General features: G+C 42.3%; 1 protein-coding gene across 1 annotated transcript in view; it reads left to right on the forward strand.

Annotated features, from left to right (window-relative positions):
• HYDIN (HYDIN axonemal central pair apparatus protein) overlaps positions 1–22,052 on the forward strand; it is a 394,665-nt gene that overhangs the window by 326,992 nt on the left and 45,621 nt on the right. The window contains exons 64-69 of the mRNA XM_008702363.2: positions 1,206–1,308; positions 1,542–1,820; positions 3,339–3,481; positions 5,909–6,127; positions 8,869–9,029; positions 11,346–11,443. Coding sequence (XP_008700585.2) covers positions 1,206–1,308; positions 1,542–1,820; positions 3,339–3,481; positions 5,909–6,127; positions 8,869–9,029; positions 11,346–11,443 — 1,003 coding nt within the window. The remainder of the gene's footprint in view (positions 1–1,205; positions 1,309–1,541; positions 1,821–3,338; positions 3,482–5,908; positions 6,128–8,868; positions 9,030–11,345; positions 11,444–22,052) is intronic.

Raw genomic sequence — 22,052 nt, forward strand, 5'->3', positions numbered from 1 at the left:
GTCAAAAACAGCCCAAAAATGTAGGCTAGACTCTCTGGATTCCCATGCTCACTCTTCACTATCTACTTAGCTCTGTGATGCTTTAAAAAATGTGTTGCTCTTGTTGTCGTTGTCCTATTTTTCTGTTTGTTTTGAGTCTACATTACCTAGTTTGTTTCCATTGTTACCTGTATTGTTTCCATTACTATAGCTTTATAAAATGTTCTAGCATCTAGTTTAGTAAATTCCTGCTTACCCATTCCCCACTTTTCTAATTTTTTTTAACATTGTTTACAAATCTATTCTCTTGAATGAACTTTAGACATAATTTTATAATGTTCCTCAAAGAAAAAAAATCCAGTTGGGAATCCTGTGAATTATTTGGGAAGAATTTCTACTTTTAGAGTATTTAGGCTCTCCGGAGCAACATTTAGAATTTCCATCCATTTACCCAGATCTTTTTTTATGTCAATTTTTTCATATAACTCCTCCATATAGTTTCTTACTAAGATTGTTTCTAAACGTATAATTATTTTTATCTCAGAAACTTCCTATGTAGTATCACTCTTTCTTTCTTCTTTTTGCCTCATTTCTTATCTTGTTCAATCGTATTTATGATGGTGCCAGCACGACTAACTTCTAAAACCGTCTGCTGATTTCTCATACCCAAAATCAGATATATTGGCTTTAGATTTTCAATCAGCTGTGGTGGTCCAGAAAACATCCCTTTTCTTCACCTAAGGCAGAAGCCCACTCTGGTTTTCTTTTTAACTCGGCAGGCTGCTCAGTACGACACTATCAGGCAGCTGATGCATTAGTACCTAGGAGATCTTGTTTTTAGGAACTCATACTTACGTAAGCCTTTACAGAATGACGAGTATTCATTTCCATTATTAGTCTAGAGTATATTTTATAGCTGCCTCTGTCAATAGCAGAGACCTTAGCAAGCCCATTTTGACACTGCGTAGCTGGGTGATCTGGAAAGTCACCTCTACTCTCTGGACCTCCAGTTCCTTACTTGGATAATAAGGACTGAACTAAACTTTCACTTTCCTCTCCAGGTCTAATATTTATTTTATTTCCCTTTTAGTAAGAAATTCAAAAAAGTGAGCACTGGGCACGATAACTTTTTGGGTACTTCCAAAACAGCACCATATCTCAATCCAGACTCAAAACCCATGAGCTGCCTGTAAGCTTAACACTCGATTTTGCTTTCCTTCTGCCAGCTGCATGTTGATCTGAGGGACCAGCTAGGCGTCTTCTCCCTGAAAGGGACCCCCACCACCTCCTACATCTACATCACAGAGGAGAACAAACCACATGCAAAAGGTAGGTAGGGGGAGTATAGCTTCTAGAGGGCGATGGGTCCCAGGAGCTGTTTTATTAGGGAACTAATAAGGACCCGGCCAGAGTGGGATGCCCAGTCTCATCACCAGTGCCTCTGTAGGTAAGGCTCATTCCCACACTAAGGTTGCCCTCCCTTGAGCCAGGATCTTTTTGGTTACATCTTCCTTTTAAACTCGTTCAGATTTCATCTCTCTCTCTTTTTCTTCTCTTTGCAGCAAAGAAAGCTCACACGGCCTCCCTGGTTGTTCCTCCTGGGAACACAGCTGGATTCGATGTCGTTTTCCAATCCCAGAAGGTTGGGAGAATGACAGGCACCATCCACTTGTCAGTGATCGATAACCAGTATGAGGAGACAATCATCCACATGGTGGGAGAGAGTTACGAGGATGACATCACCTTGGGCAACATCCATGGGCTGGTGGTTTCCAGCAGCCCTGAGGCCCCAGAGATCTCTGAGATCTTCGAGGAAAATACTATGGAGGACTTGGTAGCAGGTGAGAGAAAAGGAAGTGAGGTATTGACAACTCTTGGCTTGGGTCATTTTAAATAAGACTGAAATTTAAGTAACAGCTCAGCCAGCTTCCTGGGAATTTGGGAAAGCATCTGCTCCTCGTTACTGTATGCCCTGCCATTCATGGCTCAGACAATGCCCTCAATCACGCGTTCCCTTGAGAAACACTTCTTGATCATCAGCATGCCTGTACCAGGCACTATGCTGAGCCCTGGAGCTGCAAAGAGTACGAGGAGAGTCTCTGCCTTGGGGAGCTTATAGTTTTAGCTAATTCCAGTTTAGCTAACAAGTGAAACTCAAAATTCAAATTCCAGATGAGCTAAGGGAGCACATGTCTCTCTAGTTTTGCCCGTTTCTTTCAGCCGGCTTGTATCGGCATTGTCTGTCTCATGGGAGCCGTGTATCCTAGACGTTCCAAGAGAAACCATGGGCTTCTTTCATTAAAGAAGGTGTAGGTTTGTGCCACCTCTAGAACATCATTCTCTGTAGCCTCCCCACTCGGTGCAGTGTCTGAGGACCGACAGCGTCAGCAGCACCTGGGAGCTTGTCAGAAATGGGAATGGCGGAGCCCACCCCAGCGCCTCAGGCCTCCTGAAGCCGAGGGTGCATTGTAGCAAGATCCTGAGTGACTCGTGTGTATATTAAAGCTTAAGACGTGCTCCTCTGTGGTCCATCATGCACTGCAGCTTCCTTTGGGTGACTATATTCTTTGTGGTAGAAGAAAGTTTATTTCATCATTATCATCAGAAAGTACTTGTTAAGCACCCTAACTGTGTAGCTAATTGGTATGACATGAGTTATAAACACGTTCTCATCATTTTTCTAGGAGCCTTATTATATATGCTAGAATGTAGCATCAGACAGTCTACACAGCTTAAAATCAACACTCCTCATATATACGGTGTTTCACCCCTGGTTGTGGCTACCGGGTGACATCTTTCTTGTCAGGGGTCAAGCAGGAGCCAGCAGTGAACCCTAGTCCAGAAATCAGATTTCATACTTATAATAGGGTTACCAGGTTTAGAAAATCAAAATACAGGAGTTCCTGTTAAATTTGAATTTCAGATAAAAAACGAAGAGTTTTTTTTTATTATTTGTGTGTCCCAAAGTATTGTATGGGACATACTGATACTAAAAATTTCTCATCATCTATCTATGGTTCAGGTTTAAAAAGGACTTTTGTATTTTATCTTAGTTTAACCCTTAATAGTATTGTTTCAGCAAACAAATGGAGTTGGGGACCTATATTTTCTCTTGGAGGTGAGGGCCAAGGTGGACCATGGATGGATGGGTGGTTGGACAGACGGACAAATGAACAGACAGATTTCCCAAGGAGGGAAAGCTTAAGCTAAGGGACTCTAAATTTTTCCGAAAGAATCATCAGGGGAGGGAGGGATGCATGAGGGTAGGGCTGCATGTCTTTCAGGTGCTGCCTCCTCAGGGAAGTGAGCCCTAGGAGGAGGCCAGAGAGGACTCACAGGCCTTCTGCTTCTGTCCATAGCTGCGCTGGTGGACCACATCCAGTTCGGGGACTGCCACATTGGAAACAGCTATAGTGTGAGCTTCACAATCACTAATCACAGCCAAGTGAACGTGATACGGTTTGAATGGCCCCTTTTAGCTACAGTTTCCTTTTCCCCACAGGTAAGTGAAAGCCATTCACTGTTTTCTGGACTTCCTTAGGTATAAGCCAACCCCAATTTGATTGTCTGTCTGTTCCCATGAATACATGGGATGGGATGGATGGCTCTTAAGCTGGGAAACAGCCCAGGAACCATCCCTCACTCAGACCAGGCACCAGAGGACACAGTTCACGTCTCCTCTGGTCTAAGAACACAGAGTGAGGTCTGCCGAGATGGTTGCTAGGCTGATGTTGAGGAATTCCATGGAAGCCTGTGTGGGTGAAAACAGGTCCAAGTCTTCCCATCCCAGAGTGTAGACCTATGTCCCCCAAAGTGTATGTTCTTTAGAGCATTAGTCCTGCAAAAGTGGTTCACTAAAAGCTACAATGGGCGTAGTGGGTTCTGTGGACAACTGAGATTTAGCAAGTTTGCAAATTACATCTTTCTCTTAAAGGTGCCCAGTGCCATTCAGCGTACTAAATCCAAGTTTACTTTGTTATACCTGGAATTTTCTGGCCCCTTCTTTTAGCATCTCACAGCACACATTTTATGAATTGCTGACCAAAGCTCGATGTCGCACAAGGCCTAAGGCAATGCAGTAGCAGATCTAGCCTGTGGCTAGTTGTTGTTTTTCATAGACAGTTCTCTGTTGAGTTCCCAGGACAATGGATATACCCAGATGTATCCACTGCCTCCTGGTCTGTTTCAGTCACCAAGTCTGTTCAAGCATAGAATTCTAGAAGGAGAGTTGGGGACCCTACTTTGTCACCTTTATTTTTTTGTTTTTTTAAGTAAGCTCCATGCCCAGCATGGAGCCCAACATGGGGCTTGAACTCACGACCCTGAGATCAAGACCTGAGCTGAGGTCAAGAGTTGGACATTTAACTGACTGAGCCACGTAGGCGCCCCCTTTGTCACTTTTAAATCTTCGAGTGCTCACAGGAAGTTTTGCTTCCTGGGGGGGGTGTAAAGTGTCAGTCAAAGTGGCCGAGATAAGCTTCGGATAGTCCATTTAGTGCACCCACGTGCACACACACTCATGCATTATTACCCCCCACCCCACCACACACACATATTTGTGGCCTTGGGAAATACTAAGCTTTCTTCTCCCTTCAGTTTCCAGCAGAGGGAGAGTTTTTATTTCTGTCAGAAACGTGATAGGACTGGGGCCCCTGGGTGGCTCAGTCAGTAAAGCGTTTGCCTTTTGGCTCAGGTCATGATCCCAGAGTCCTGGAATCGAGTCCTCCATCAGGCTCCCTGCTTCTCCCTTTCCCTCTGCTACTCCCCCTGCTTGTGCGCTCTGTCTCTCTCAAATAAATAAATAAAATCTTTAAAAAAAAAAAAAGAAACATGAGAGGACTAATATATATATATATATGTGTGTGTGTGTGTGTGTGTTTATATGCTAAACCATAAGTGATTTTATGCTATAGACCAAATTAGATTACCCATTTATCTGATATATTTCAGTAAATCTCAGCCTTTCTGACCTCAGAACTCCTTTACCCTATTAAATATTATTGAGGAACCCCAAAAAGCTTTTGTTTATGTGAGTTATGTCTATTGATAATTACCATATTGGAAATTAAAACTGAGAATATCTGAAAACATGTATTTATTCATTTTTAAATAACAAACCTATTAATGTTAGTATAAATACTACATTTTTATGAAAATGGCTGTGTTTTCCAAAATAAAAAAAATTTAATAAGAAGAGTGGCATTATTTCAGTTTTATAAATCTCTTTAATATCTGGCTCAATAGAAGTAGCTAGATTCTCCTATTTGCTTCTCCATTTGATCTGCTGCAGTATCGTATGTCATGTAACCTCTAGAAAGTTCCATTGTATACTCATGAGAAAATGAGAGTGAGAAAGTCAACTAACATCTTAATATTCTGATGAAAGTAGTTTTGACTTCGTGAACTCTTGAAAAGGTCTTAGGGGTCCCAAGGGTCACCTGATCACACTCTGAGAACTGCTAATGTACTGTGTGCATCTGTCCCTGATTCATAAAGGTCATATTGATGAAGAAGCACAGATAGTTAAGAGTGTGGTACCTGGAGCCATACTGTCTGGGGCTGAATCTAGCTCTTCCAGTATTCATGGGAGGTCCATGAACAAGTTACAAGTTTCTTTGCCTATAAAATAGGGATAATGGCTGCACATCTCATTGGGTTGTTGTGGGGATTAGCAGAATTGTGTAAAGGTTTAGAATAGTGCCCTAGGCAAGTAACAGTTTGATAAATATTAGCTGCTTTTGTTTTTAGGCTTGTATTTCTATCCAAGAACCTCTTGTGCATATTTAAGACCGTCTACATAGGCAGGTTTGAATGATATATTTTTTGCCAAGAATTTTGGCTCTACCTCTTCTCTAGAATGCCACCATCAGGTAGCAAAAGTCCTCAAGCTCAGATTCCCAAAAAACACTAATACCAAGCTCTTCCCCAGATTGGCCACCTCCACCCCGGGTGTGCCAAGGACGTAGTGGTGGCCATGAAGTCGGACGTGCCCATCAATCTGAAGAAGATGGGAGTCAAGTGCAAGCTGTCCAGGATCACGTTTCAGCTCCCTGCAGACCAGGTGCCTGACTGGGATGACCGCATGCGCACAGTCAAGTGGGTGGATGTGCTCAGAAACCCACCCGGGACTTTGACTACAAAACGAAAGGTGAGTGAGGACATCAGGCGTGGATCTGACCAGGCCTGCCATGGCTGGGGGGCTGCTGCTCTCCACTTCAGTGTCTCATCATTGCCTTCCTTCACCAACCAAAAAAAAAAAAAAAATGTTTCCCATTCTACTTGACCTTGATTTCAGAAGTGACAAACTGAACTTGCAAGCATGCCAACCTACACATCTTGATCTGTCCGGCTTTAGTTTCAGTCTGGATGCCTCATGCAGCAAGGTCTCCCACCTCCTTCAACGGCACCGTGGCTAGCCTTTCAGTTAGTTCCTCTCTCCCTTGGGTGTCCAGAATTAGATTAATTAGAATCTTGGGTTCATGACAGAATCTCACTTGTGGTCCAAGCATGCCCCTCTTTTAATTAGTCCTTGGTTGGTTTCTTTTAAATAGTAGAATAAACAGAGAGGAACCTACACCAACCTAGGAAGTAGAACATAGATTACCTGTGTGCTTCCCAGCCACTCCATCCCCCTGCCTCTCTTCTTAGACGTAATCACCATCCTGAATCTCATTTACTTATTCCCTTGATTTTTGGTTTTTTCTTTCTTTTTCAACCTATGCATCCTAAAAGGAATACCGTTTAGTTGTAGTTTTTAACTTTAGTTTTGAAAAAAGGTTAGATTGCCTGTGATCCATATTGTTGTATATGGCTGTAGTACACCCATCTCACCGCTATATAAAATTCCATTATTATTTATCATTCAGTCTTCTTTTGAAAATTATTTGTGGTTTTGCTATCATGCACAGTGTTTCCGTCAATAGTATTGTTCGTGTCAAATGGTGTTCACTTGCAAAATCTTATATTCCTAGAAGTGGAATTGCCAAGTCATAGGATATGTGAATTTCAGCTTTCCAAGGTAATGCCCAAATGTTTTCGAAAATGGCTGTACCAATATACACTCCTACTGCAAAGGGATCTTACTGATCCACATTTTCTCCACAACTTGGCATTGCCAGACCTCTTGATTTTTATCATTTAAGTGAATGGGAAATTGTCTCATTTTGGGGCTACTTTGCATTTCCTTAACCACTGATAAAGTTTAATATGTCTTCGTGTGATTTTTGGCCATGCCATGTAGTTATCTCTTACATAAATGCCTTTTGCCTATTTTCAATTTTGATGTTTGTCTTTTGTATGAGTTATTTTATTTTTGGTAAACTGTGCTATTCCTTCCTGTTATTTGTCTGCAAATGTCTTCACCAAACTTAAAGATTATCTTTTCACTTTCTTTGATGTATCTTTTGATGAACAAAAAATATTCTTAATTTTAGTATAGTCATATTTATTAATTTCATCTTCTAGATTTATTATTTTTTGTGTCTTATTTTTAAAACCCTTCCCTACCAGGAAAGGAAAAATATCCTTTGTTTTTTTTCTTTAAAGTTTAAGAACTTTGCTGTTTAGGGTCACTTGGGTGGCTCAGTCGGTTAAGCAGCTGCCTTCGGCTCAGGTCATGATCCCAGAGTCCAGAGATCAAGCCCCACATCAGGCTCCCTGCCCAGTGAGGAGTCTGCTTCTCCCTCTGCCCCTTCTCCCATCTTGTGCTCTCTCTTTCTCTCTCTCTCAAATAAATAAATGAAATTTTTTTAAAAAATAGAACTTCGCTGTTTATATTTAAGCCCTTGGCCCACCTGGATTTTATGTATGGTGTGAGGCAAGGATCCAATTTCATAATTTTCCATCTAGATAACTAACCTGGCCAAATCCCTTTTTTGTTTAGCCCTCGGTTTCCTAGTGATCTGCCATGACTCCCTGGTCATCTAAACTTCATATGTACCTGGATATTTCTTGTCTCAGTATGCTACTTCATTGTCAATTTGTCCATCCCTATGCCATTTTTACCCTGTCTTAATTTCTATAGCTTCATAATCAGCCTTGATATCTGGAAGGGAAATCCCTTTTCCATACTGTTTTTTTCTTAAGTGTTTTAGTTATTCTTGGTCCTTTATTTTTCCATCTAATTTTGGAAGCCACTAACCAAGTACTGTGGAAACCCTAATGGAAACTTGATTGGAATTGGATTCCATCCATAAGTCAGTTTAGGAAGAATTAACAATGTTATAATATTAATTTGTCCTTCCTATTAACAAATTGTATCTCTTTATTTAGGTCTTAAGATTTTTTTTACCGCTGTTCAGGTTCTTTAATAGTATTAAGACTCTTCAGGCTTTTGATTTGTTCTTGAGTCAATTTTATTAAATTATTTTTCTAGGAATTTGCCCTTTGACTAAGTTTTCATATGTATTTTCATAAAACTATTTATAACATTTTCTTATAATCTATTTAAATCTGTAGGCTTGGTGGTGATGTCCACCTTTTCGTTTTTGATATTGGTTATTTGTTTTTACTCATTTTTTTCTTGATCAATCTCCTCAAAGACTTTTTAAGTCATTCCAAATAAAAAACTTTTGGCTTCACTGGTCTTCTCTGTTTTTTATTTATTTTAGATTTCATTATTATCTGTCCCTATTTTTATGATTTCCTTTCTTCTGCCTTCTTCTGAGTCCATCTAACCAAAAAACTCATGTCTCTGCAATCCTACTGCTGTCAGTAATTTGTTTCCTGCCCCATTTAGGAGTCGTTTTAGGTTTGCCTGAATCATTTATTCTGGAGCTTGAGCTTGTGCATTGGTGCTAATTTGCACGGGTAGAATATAGTACTGTGCTCCCCGTCCCCCCCCCCCAGCCCTTTATTCCTGTGAATCAACTGGCTCCACCTTTGTTACAGGTGATAGAGACAGACCCTGAGCCCGCCCACTCTGTAGTAGAAGAGAACTATCGAGAACTGCATCTTCAGATCAGTGCCAATGTGAATTTCGCTTCGTATAGATGCCAAACAAGCAACGTGCACTTTAAAGAAACGCTGGTTTACCAGACCCGAGTGTTTGAGTGAGTCTTCAAGAGCCCCCCATCCTCACAGAGAAGCTCTTGCAGTTCAGCATTTGCCCACCCCACCACACATTTATTCAGTGTCTACGACAGCACATCCCAGGCATCCGAGCCACGTGGCACACACCAGAGTAACTCTGCAGGTGCAGTGAAACCTTCAGACCCACAAAGCTGTTGATGTTCACACTTGAAATCAAGATATAGGCCAGGAAACAGTCCACCAGCAGGGGTTGGGGGGGCATCCAGCTGTCAGCTTCAGTGGGGACCGTCCTGGCAGCAGCAGTCCACACCACCACCCAGGAACAGTTCTTTTCTCCCTGAGCCCACGTCACAGCTCAGACAATATCCACACTGATGGCAATGTCTCCATAGCAGCTTAGAAGCCCCACAACCTACAGAAGGCAACACTCCTTATAACCATTCCATAGGTACAGCTTCTAGGATCCCTATAGGGGACATGCCCAGTTACAAGAGTCACTACACTCAGAGAACCCCAAAGCTATGGCTTCCCTCCGGGAATCATAAATCCCCCCAGACCAGATGCAATTTACCAATCAGGGGTCATTTTTACTATAAACAACGTTGCCTCATAATACAACTGATACTTCTCCTTTATCAGGTTTCCAGGGAAACAGAGCTAGAAAGTGCATTCAAAGTCAAGATTGTCCTTAGAAGGAAAAAGAGTCATGTGAACTCAGGGGAATACAGGATGTTGTGGGTCCCCCTCTTAAGAAGCTCATGGTGGGTGGTGGGGGGATGGGTGAAAATAGGTGAATTGGTGGTTGCAGTGGGGTGGCCTGTGTGTGCTGTGAAATACCTGATGCAGACCAAGATGTGGGCAGAATCAGGAAGCAGACAGCGTATCAGGGAAGACATCCCAGACGAGGAGGTGCCCCCGCTGAATTGTGGAGAATGAATAAGAGGTAGCCAGGTGAAGTGAGTGAGAAAAAAAGGGCCTTCTAAGCAGAGAGAGCAGCATATCCAAAGACAGAGAAAGACTATTCTTTGAGAATTACAGGCACAAAAATGTAAACCAGTGACATTTCACCATGGTAAGAATTAGTAATTAACTTGTTCAACTCATTTTGCATTTGTTACACTTTACATGTTCTCTCAAATTATTATAGAACCAAAAGAGATAAAGCAGGAAGTGGGACCTTCTGCTGATGCCTATTTCATCGAAAGCAGGGGATTGGCAAACTGTGGCCAACGGACCAAATCCAGCCTATTGTTATAAATTAAGTTTCTTTTGGCCACAGCCATGCCCATCTGTTTATGTGTTGTCTGTGGCTGGTTTTGCACTGCAACAGTGGAGTGAGTAGTTGCTACAAAGACCTATGGTACACAGAGCCAAAAAAAGTGCTGTCTTGCCCTTTGTGAAAAAAAGTTGCCAATCCCAAACTAAACCAAGAACTTTTTTTTATCAAAAGTATTCTGTACCACCAAGATTTTTCCACTTTTTAAAAATTTTCTTTAGGATAATGACCAGAGCTCATACTTTCACACAATAAACACAAGCCCCTGAGGTCAAAGCACTTGACTTTGAGCGTACCTGCATGGTCTACCTGGACTGGATAATGAAAACCTAATCCTTACACCCTACCACACCCCACCCCCAAACTCTCAACTCCTACCTCTTCCCTAAAATAGGAATAGCACTTGTGCTTCTTTTTCTAACACAATAATTTTCTTGTGTCAAGGCCTCATCCTTCTGCTGTGACTGTGATCAAGTTTAAAAGTGATTCCAGAAAAAGCTTCTATCTCCTATGCTTGTCTTAGATGCAGGGAAACTTGAGGCAAGAAAAGGCTTCACTAATTCAGAATTTGAGACAAGTCTCAGCCAGTAAAGCAATCTCAGGCAGGGGTCAAACAGCCTCTGATCACAGGGACATTATTTCTGGGGGGAGATAATTCAGGAAGGGAGGGACCGTGAAATTTGCACCTCAAGAAGGTACTGTCACAGGAAACACATTTGATTCCTCTCTCATGGAAATGTTTCAGGATTACAGCGATGCATGCTGAGACCTCATTGCATAGGGTACTGGTGGTGTGCCAGATGATTTTCAGTGCTAAACATTTGGATATTTTTACATTTAATAGCTATGTGTATATTTTACGTGTTTTAGAAGAAAATATAACTAGCGGAGCAAATGCATGGTGTCTGATAAATGCTTAAAACTTGCCTTTTGAAAAAGTGTTTAAGAAACACAGTGATGACTTAAAGAAAAAGTGAAATAAAAGTATAGATGATGTACAGACAGGGGAAAAAATCAGTGACATCACATTTCTCAAATCCATTCTCTGATCTCTCTGCAGGTTTGAACTGATTAATTCAGGAAATGTGCAGCTGGAATTCAACTGGGTCTCAGAAGAGACTGCAAAAGCTGTCAGTTTTGCAATGCCAGATAACCAAGGTAAACACAATGGCAGGCAAAACCCAGGCTTGAACTGAATCCCCAATTAGGAGAGCACTGCTCCAGTGCCCCCCTCAGTAGCCAAGGAGAAGCAGAACAAATGCCTCATGGTGTCTGCAGAGCCAAATGGGCCTGAGAAACTCAAGAGCTGACCTCTGTCCTGCTGGAGCCTGGACCCTGGCCGTCCACTAGAACAGGACCCTGGCCGTCCACTAGAACAGCACCCTGGCCACAGAGCCCTAGGAATCTTTTTCAGGTCTTAGCCTCTGGAGAGATTACAGACCCTTGCAGAAACTAGGAACAGTTTCCCCAAGAAAATATACTCGCATACCCAATCAGATACATACAAAGCAGTTGGAAAAGGGCTCAACACTTGGTGGACAAACGCTCATTACTGTTGTTGCAGTTTTGGAAATTCACAGACCTTTTGAGTGGGCCCTTATCCATGGGCCCCCAGATTGTGAACCCCTATTTTAAAACAATGATTTCTCCAAAAATTATGCTCACAGCCCATTATTCTTTTTTTTAAATAATTTTTATTTTGTTATATTTTTCACCATACAGTACATCCCCAGTTTTTGATGCAATGTTCCATGATTCATTACTTGCGTATAACACCCAGTGCACCATGTAATACGTGCCCTCCTTAATACCCATCACCGGCCTATCCTTCATTAGTTGTGTATAACACCCAGTGCACCATGAAATACATGCCCTACCTACTACCCATCACCAGTCTATCCCATTTCCCTACCACATTCCCTTCTGAAGCCCTCAGTTTGTTTCTCATAGTCCATAGTCTATCATGCTTCATTCCCCCCTCTGATTGACCCCTGTTTCATTATCTCTTTCTTCCCCTAACGATCTTCCTAGTTCTTATGTTCCATAGATGAGAGAAATCATATGATAACTGTCTTTCTCTGCTTGACTTATTTCACTTAACATTATCTCCTCCAGTGCCGTCCATGTTGCAGCAAAAGTTCAAAATTTGTCTTTCTGATAGCTGAGTAATATACCATTATATATATGGACCACAACTTCTTAATGCAGTCATCTGTTGAAGGGCATCTCAGTTCTTTCCATGATTTAGATATTGTGGATAATGCTGCTATGAACATTGGGGTGCATATGACCGTTCTCTTCACTACTTTGGGGTATATCTTTGGGGTAAATACCCAGAAGCGCAATGGCTGGGTCATAGGGTAGCTCAATTTTTAACTTCTTAAGGGACCTCCACACTGTTTTCCAGAGTGGCTGTACCAACTTGCATTCCCACCAACTTGCATACACCAACAGCATAAGAGGGATCCTCTTTCTCCACATCCTCTCCAACATTTGTTGTTTCTTGCCTTGTCCATTTTGCCATTCTAACTGGTGTAAGGTGGTATCTCGAGGTGGTTAATGATGATAATGAGCATCCTAGTTCTCTACTTCTGATTTTAACTGAAGTGGTTTCAGTGGTTTGTTACAGGATAATATTTGTCTTTTTGACTTCTTGGTTAGTCTTCTTTTTTGGAGGGAGAGGGGAGAGAGAGAGAGCCAGTGTGAACGTATGTGTGAGCAGGGAGAGGGGCAGAGGGAGAGAGAGAATCCCAAGCAGCCTCCACACTCTCAAGCACAAAAGCCCGACAAGGGGCTCCATCTCATAACCCTGAGACGATCACGACCTGAGCCGAAATCAAGAGTTGGATGCTTAACTGATTGAACTACCAAGGTGCCTCTGGATAGTCTTCTATTTAAGGTTTTCTCCCTCTATTCCTATCTTTACTATTAGAATTTCTGTTGAGGATTTCTGCTCGAATTTCAAGTCGCTTTTAGTATATATTCATATGATCACATGGTTGTTCTTTTATCTGTTGAAATAATCATTATATTGAAATGCAACCACCTTTGCATTCCCAGATTAAATCGTTTAACGTTTGTGTTGCTGTTTTTATTTATTTAATTTTATTCTACATCCTAGTTAGTTAACACACAGTGTTATATTAGTTTCAGGTGTACAACAGAGTGATTCAACACTTTCATATATCACCTGGCCACTACACCATTGACAAGTCCATTCCTTAGTCCCCATCACCTGTTTCATCACACATCCCCTACTCCACCCCGCCTGCGTAACCATCTGCTTGTTCTCTATAGTTAAGAGTGCTGTTATTATTCTTAATGCTATACTGTCTATTTTTATTTGTTCAAAACCTTTCTGAAACCTCCTCCCACCTCATTACTTATATGTATCGGTATAAGAAATCGTATGGAAATATTACATAATAACCTGTTAACATGTGGGTTTCCCCTTTGATGGGAAGGGATGGGTGGAGAGATATTAAAATTTTCTTTGTATAACAGATTGTCTTATTATAGTAAAGAGTGTACTTTTCTAACATATAAAATCTAATGAGTTACTAAAACATCCTCATGTTTTAGTTGTGTTTTACTAACACACACTTGAGCCCTCCCATCCGTGATAATGAACCTGGCAATCACTTTTATTTCCTTCAGGTCTCTGATCAAATGTCACTTTCCCACTGCCTACTGGTTACATCCTTTATTCTCCTATCCCTGCTGATTCTTCACTAGAATACTTACTAACATCTGACATGCATATATATATATATTTTTTTTCTTTTTTGGTAGTCTGCTTTCTATTACTAGAATGTAACCACTGTGAGGGTGGGGGCCTTGGTTTATCTACAGCTTCCTCTCAGCTCATGTGAGAGTAAGCCTTGAGTCTCAAGTACAGGGGGCTCAGGAATATTTGCTGATGCATAAGTCAATAGAGAGGACGTGGATGAGCAATCTGCTCACTGTGGCACAGACTGAGAGGACCTAAGACAGCCCATCCTCCGGGAGGCCTCATTCAAGTAAGAAGATAACGTGAGGCTCTGGAAATGAACACAGCGGTCCAGACCTTCAAGGAATCTAACAAGTAGGATCTGTAGCAAGGCTTCTAAATGCTCTTAGGGTTATTAGTGGTGTGGGTTTAGAAGATAACTGATGGAAATCAGATTGAGAGATAAATGTTTCATGGCCTTTGTGAACAGTGATAGAGTACTTCTGACAGGCACCAGGAAAAAGTGTCCCACCCAAGTCCTGCCCTGAGCTCATTGCTGGGTCAGCCCTACTCCCTCGCAAGTCACACCAGCTCAAACATAAACCAACAGGGTAGCCTTACCAATGAGGAGACAACTGAAGTTGAGTGTGACTTGTTCAGATTGATGAGAGGATCGGGTGGCTTTGCCTACCAGTAGGAAAGGGACGGTGATGTTGTGTTCGGGATTAAGGAAAGTCCAGAATGCTTCTGTGATGTCCAGATGGAAAGGTGTGAACTGGAAGACAATCTAAGAAGACAGTTCGAACAGAGGGGTAAAAGGCGTTTCGTGTTTGCTTGTTCCACATGCCCTTGGAGGCTTCCTGGTGCTGGGGTTATGATGGCTGACATTGCCAGGTCACCCCTACCTTTCTAATGTCTCTGTGAAGGCATCGTAAGTGTGGCTGTTCCAGCAATATCAATGTCTGTTTGCCCTGCCCACAGGTCCTCCTGAGGGTCTACCCCCACCCACAGCCTCTGATGGCTGGGCTGCCATATTCCACACCATGTCTTTTCTTTGGCATGTAAAAATAGAGAGAATCTGAGAGAAATATGGAATTTTGGCTTTTCTCAAGAAGTTTGGGAAAACTGGCAACCCTGGGCCTACTTGTCTGTGTGTGGTCATCTGACAGGGAAGCACCAGCCAGCCAGAGCTGGGCTCAGCATTCCCTGTCATTGTCCCCCGGGCCTCTCCATTTATCTGTGGGAACTTTCCAAAGGCATATGAATTCATAATTTCTATTTCATGGATTTATTTCGCGTCTGAGGTTCTCTGCAGAACTTACAGATACAGGGCCCATAGATCTGTTTTGGCATGAATTCATGCTTCTTTAAGTCTGACCCTAGACCCTATACCACTGCGTAAATATGAGGACTGAGCTGTGGGACAGGACCCACTTTTCTGTTTTGCCCTTTGGCTTGACCAAGTAAAAACACATCTGTATCCTTTCCTGCTGTCAGCTCCTTAGGAAAAAATAAGTCTTCCTGTTATTTTATGAGTCCTGGAGTCCCTGGGCATTAGGTGTCCAGCTTCCCTTCCCTGCTTTAATAGTTTCAGGTTTTAAACTGCAAATGCTAGAGCTCTCCATATCTCCATGGTCAACCAAGAGAACTCAGGTCTGTCCTGTTCATGAGGACTGCCTGATGTCTATGCCACCTCAAGGAATATTGATTGATGCACCCTTTGGCTGTCCTCCCTCACTCTAACTATGGTCTACAGCACACTTACTATGCAGAGAGAGAGAAATGAGAGAGGGAGAGCGAGAGAGCGAGAGAATGATTAAAGTCCTGGGTCGGGTGGTCTTCATTCACACACACACACCTCAGCTTTCTTTTCCGGGTGGACGAGGCCCTTCTCTGTAAGGGCATGTGAAGGCTGGAGGGTTCTGGAGACTCTCAGATTCTTCAGAGATCCAGCAGAAGGTGTAGGTGCTAATAGTGGGGTTCAGAATTGTAAAAGTCCTGGCCAATGGGGAAGAATTGATAGCAGAGAGTGAAACGGGGGGTTGAGGAATAAGAGAAACTTTCTTATGACCTTCCTAGCACAGTCCCCTGTGGGAAGTAGATCTTGTCTGGGCATTTCATTATCATAGAAATGAAAACTGCATCTCAAATGGGGCTCCAGACTATGGCTAGAGTTCAGGACTTTGGAGTAACAATGGTGTCCAGGGTGCTTCTGTTCCAATGATCCTCTGTGGTTAAGGTGGTGGTCAGGGATTCTATGTTTCTGTCCTCCAGATTTTCCCAATGTTGATACTAAGGAGACAAAATCAGCTTCCTTACTGGAGAAGTTCTCCAAAGTCCAACCCCAGTAGTTCAAGCCTGCTTCTAGGAATTAGCCTCACCGACTTCCCTGGAATCCTTCCTCTTCCATTCTTTAGAAGGACTGACTGATAGGAACTCAACAAATGCAAACCTAGGCAACTCACCGAGACTCTTCCCTCCTATGCCCACACTGGTGAACTCAATCACCCGCGTGTTTGAGTCCAGAGCCGCACCACTAGGCCCCTGAGATCTGGGTTGTCCGATGACCGCTGATGTAGTCGGAGTGTTTCAGGTCAAAGTGGCAGAAGGGCAAGAGGCTCCGCCTTTGTTGATAGGACTGACCTTGCTCTCCAGGTGGCAGGTTGGGAATCCTGAGATCAAAAGGTTACTCTTACTTATTTTTAAATCAATCATTGCTTTCTGAGTTGGTTGGAAATGAATTATTATATCCACCAGAATGTGAGCTATGAAAGCAGAGACCGGTCTGTCCTGGTCAACAACATAATCTCAGTCCCTGAACAGTGCATGATACATGGTAGGTGTTCCGCTCGTAACTGTTGAGTAGATGAATGCATGAATGGGCTGAGGCAGTGGCGGCTGAATTCTGGCTCTTTTTCTGTATCTAAGTGTGGCCCCCGTTATCCCTCCAGCAGTGGTGACAAAATCTCCCTTGCTGTAAATTGAGCAGAGTCCTGCTCTGGGTCCTCCATAGGCATCTACCGGGTATGAACATTGACAGAGAAATCCTAAAAGAGCAGCCTGAGCTCCTCGGTGAAGGTGAACTGGATGTGGCAGATTCTTGGCCCCAGCACCACATTTAGGGGCCCAGATGTGGGAGGGGTCCCTGCGGTAGATTGCAGGGGCTCCACAAAGCTCTTATGGCTCATGTAGGTCTCGCTGCCCCATGCCAGGGTTCACACAGTTCCTCTGTAAGGTAGGTATTGTACTTGAGCTTTCCTGGGACTGGCTAGCACATCAGGGGCTTTCATTGCTAGAAGTTACTGGATTGGTCTTTCTCGAATTGGGTCTGGGCCCCCTGTTGCTCACCAAGGCATCACGCTCACCACCTCCACTAGCACCATGTACTTGGATTGTGCTCACTGTGTGCCAGGTTCTGTGTGAAGTCTGCACTTTGAATCGACTCATTTAATCTCAAAACATGGCACGCACAAGGTGGGTATTGTTATTTCCTTTCTACATGAGGAAACCAAGCCTCAGAAAAGGTACAAGAAACTTTTCCTAAGTTCCTACGTGCTCCAAGGACTGAACCCATCTGTCTGTCAGCCATCCTGTTGCTCAGTGGAATCCTCTAATGTGGCTGGGAAGGGGAAGGGGGCGGGAGGAAGAGTCTAGAGAGTGTTGGTGAGTAATACAAAGACCAGATTCTCCGTATCTTCCAAATCCTGGCCCCGCTGACTCTTTCCAAAGGGAAATGTAACAATTTTCCAAGGCTGGAAAGAATGTTGGTAGTGGTGGGACAGAAAACAGGATAGGAGATGTGAGCTTTTGTCTCGGGAGCACATCTCCTTACTGGCAGAAAAGATTGCCCTCAAAGTCTCCAACCTCCAGCGGGGAGAATTTCACTTGAGCTTGAGTCTTCCCCTACAGGCACAGTGCCTGAGGAGGGGCTCCACGGAGAAGGGCATGGAAACGTCATTCCAGTGGTTGATGGCACTGTCCAGGGTGCTGACTTGTGCAGCGTGCCCTGGCTAAGCTGGTCTTTTTGAGAGAACCGCGGGCAAACAGAGACAGCCAGTGATATTCCTTCTGCATTTGCAGTGGAGGGCAGGTGGAAGGCAGCCCACCACACGTCCTCAGGGACCTCCGTGGGGTCTGTGGGCTCACCTCTTCTAGCAGGTATACCAATTTTGGGCACTAAGGGGTAAGGAATTGGTTCATATCTCTCCTAGGAGACTCATGAAAATACTTCTGTTAATTCTCTCAAGTTTTCAAAGTTGTTTCTTTTGGCTCAAGGGGTGGGTCAAGGAGTTGTCTCCTGGTCTTCTGCCTCAAGAATAATGGGCTGTGCAATGGACCTCAAAAGAAAGCTGGGGTAGCAATTCTCATATCAGACAGATTAGATGTTAAAACTAAAGACTGTTGTTAGAGATACAGAAGGACATCTATATTATTCTTAAAGGATGTATCCAACAAGTGGATATGACAATTATAAATATCTATGCCCTCAACAGGGAGCAGCTAGATACACAAGCCAACTCTTAACCAGAATAAAAGAGACATATAGATAATAATACATTAATAGTAGGGGACCCAACACTCCACTCTCAGCAATAGACAGATCACCTAAGCAGAAAAGCAACAAAGAAACAAGAGCTTTGAATGACATACTGACCAGATGGACCTATAGATATATACAGAACACTACACCTCAGAACAACAGAATATTCATTCTTTTTGAATGCACATGGAACTTTCTCCAGAATAGACCATATACTGGGTCACAAAACAGGTCTCAACTGATACCAAAAGACTGAGATTATTCCCCGCATATTCTCAGACCACAATGCTTTGAAACTGGAACTCAATCACAAGGAAAAATTTGGAAGAAACTCAAACACTTGGAAACTAAGAACCATCCTGCTCAAGAATGATTGGGTAAACCAGGAAATTAAAAATCGTTTAAACAATTTTTGAGGCCAATGAGAATGAAAACACATCGGTCCAAAAACCTATGGGACACTGCAAAGGCAGTCCTAAGGGGAAAATACATAGCCATCCAAGCCTCACTCAAAAGAATAGAAAAATCTAAAATGCAGTTTTTATATTCTCACCTCAAGAAGCTGGAGCTGGAACAGAAGAACAGGCTTAACCCATGCACGAGAAGGCAGCTGACCAAGATTAGAGCAGAGATCAATGAATTAGAAACCAGGAGCACAGTAGAGCAGATCAACAGAACTAGAAGCTGGTTCTTTGAAAGAATAAATAAGATCGATAAGCCACTGGCCAGACTTATTCAAAAGAATAGAGAAAGGACCCAATTTAATAAAATTATGAACGAAAGGGGCGAGATCAGGACCAACACCAATGAAATAGGAAGGATCATTAGAAACTTTTATACAGCTTTATGCCAATAAATTAAACAACCTGGAAGAAACGGATGCCTTCCTGGAAACCTATAAATGACCAAGACTGAAACAGGAATAAATTGATTATTTAAACAGACCTATTAAGTATGAAGAGATTGAAGCAGTGATCAAAAACCTCCCCCAAAACAATAGTCCAGGGCCTGACGGATTCCCTGGGGAATTCTACCAAACATTCAAAGAAGAAATAATACCTATTCTCCTGAAGCTGTTTCAAAAAATAAAAACAGAAGGAAAACTAGCAAACTCATTCTATGAGGCCAGTATTACCTTGATCCCCAAAACCAGGCAAAGACCCATCAAAAGGAGAATTGCAGACCGATTTCCTGATGAATATGGATGCCAAAATTCTCAACAAGATTCTAGCTAATAGGATCCAACAGTATATTAAAAGGATTACCCAACAAGACCAAGTGGGATTCATTCCTGGGATGCAAGGGTGGTTCAACATTCCCAAATCGATCAGTGATAGATCATATCAACAAGAAAAGAGTCAAGAACCATATCTCAATTGATGCAGAAAAAGCATTTGACAAAATACAGCATCCTTTCCTGATTAAAACCCTTCAGAGTGTAGGGATAGAGGATATATTCTCAATTTCAGAAAACATCTATGAAAAGTTTCCTACAACGAATATCATTCTCAACAGAGAAAAGCTGAAAGCCTTTCCCTTAAGATCAGGAACACGACAAGGATGCCCACTCTCATTATTATTATTCAACATAGTACTATAAGTCCTTGCAACATCAATCAGACAACAAAAAGGGATAAAAGGTATCCAAACTGGCAGAGAAGAAGTCAAACTGTCTCTCTTCGCAGATGACATGATACTCTATACAGAAAACCCAAAAGACTCCACCCCCAAACTACAAGAACTTATAGAGCAATTCAGTAATGTGGCGGGATACAAAATCAATGCTCAGAAATCAGTTGCATTTCTATACACAAACAATGAGACTGAAGAAATAGAAATTAGGGAATCCATTCCATTTACAACAGCACCAAAAATCATACGTTATCTCAGAATTAACTTAACCAGATGTAAAGAATCTATATTCTAGAAACTATAAATCACTCTTGAAAGACATTGAATAAGACACAAAAAGATGGAAAGATATTCCATGCTCATGGATCGGAAGAATTAACATAGTTAAAATGTCCATGCTACCCAGAGCAATCTACACTTTCAATGCCATCCCGATCAGAATACCAATGACATTTTTCAAAGAACTGGAACAAACAGCCCTTAAATTTGTGTGGAACCAGAAAAGGCCCCGAATCGCCAAGGAACTGTTGAATAGGAAAAACAAAGCTGGGGGCATCACGTTGCCGGATGTCAAGCTGTACTACAAAGCTGTGATCACAAAGACAGCATGCTACTGGCACAAAATCAGGCACATAGACCAATGGAACAGAATAGAGAACCCAGAAATGGCCCTCGGCTTTTTGGGCAACTAATCTTTGACAAAGCAGGAAAAAACAACCAGTGGAAAAAAGACAGTCTCTTCAATAAATGGTGCTGGGAAAATTGGACAGTTACATGCAAAAGAATGAAACTTGACCAATCTCTCACACCATACACAAAGATAAACTCCAAATGGATGAAAGACCTTGATGTGAGACAGGAATCCATCAAAATCCTAGAGAAGAACATAGGCTGCAACCTGTTTGACATCGGCCACAGCAAGTTTTTTCATGACACATCTCCAAAGGCAAGAGAAACAAAAGAAAAAATGAACTTGTGGGACTACATCAAGATAAAAAGCTTTTGCACAGCCAAGGAAACAGTCAAAAAAACTAAGAGGCAGCCCACGGAATGGGAGAAGATATTTGCAAATGACACTACAGATAAAAGACTAGTATCCAAGATCTACAAAGAACTTCTCAAACTCAATACATGTGAAACAAATAATCAAATCAAAAAATGGGCAGAAGATATGAACAGACACTTTTCCAATGAAGACATACAAATGGCTAACAGACACATGAAAAAATGTTCAAAATCATTAGCCATCGGGGAAATTCAAATCAAAACCACCTCGAGATACCACCTTACACCAGTTAGAATGGCAAAATGGACAAGGCAAGAAACAACAAATGTTGGAGAGGATGTGGAGAAAGAGGATCCCTCTTATGCTGTTGGTGTATGCAAGTTGGTGGGAATGCAAGTTGGTACAGCCACTCTGGAAAACAGTGTGGAGGTCCCTTAAGAAGTTAAAAATTGAGCTACCCTATGATCCAGCAATTGCACTACTGGGTATTTACCCCAAAGATACAAACATAGTGAAGAGAAGGGCCATATGCACCCCAGTGTTCATAGCAGCATTGTCCACAATAGCTCAATTGTGGAAGGACCTGAGATGCCCTTCAGCAGTTGACTGGATTAAGAAGATGTGGTCCATATATACAATGGAATATTACTCAGCCATCAGAAAGAACGATTACACAACATTTGCAGCAACATGGACAGGACTGGAGGAGATTATGCTAAGTGAAATAAGTCAAGCAGAGAAAGACAATTATCATATGGTTTCACTCATTTATGGAATATAAGAAATAGGAAGATCGGTAGGAGAAGGAAGGGAAGAATGAAGGGGGGTAAACAGAAAGGGGAATGAATCATGAGCGACTGTGGACTCTGGGAAACAAACT

The sequence above is a fragment of the Ursus maritimus genome, unplaced genomic scaffold (assembly GCF_017311325.1).
Source record: "Ursus maritimus isolate PB19 unplaced genomic scaffold, ASM1731132v1 scaffold_19, whole genome shotgun sequence".
NCBI classification, from domain to species: Eukaryota; Metazoa; Chordata; class Mammalia; order Carnivora; family Ursidae; genus Ursus; species Ursus maritimus.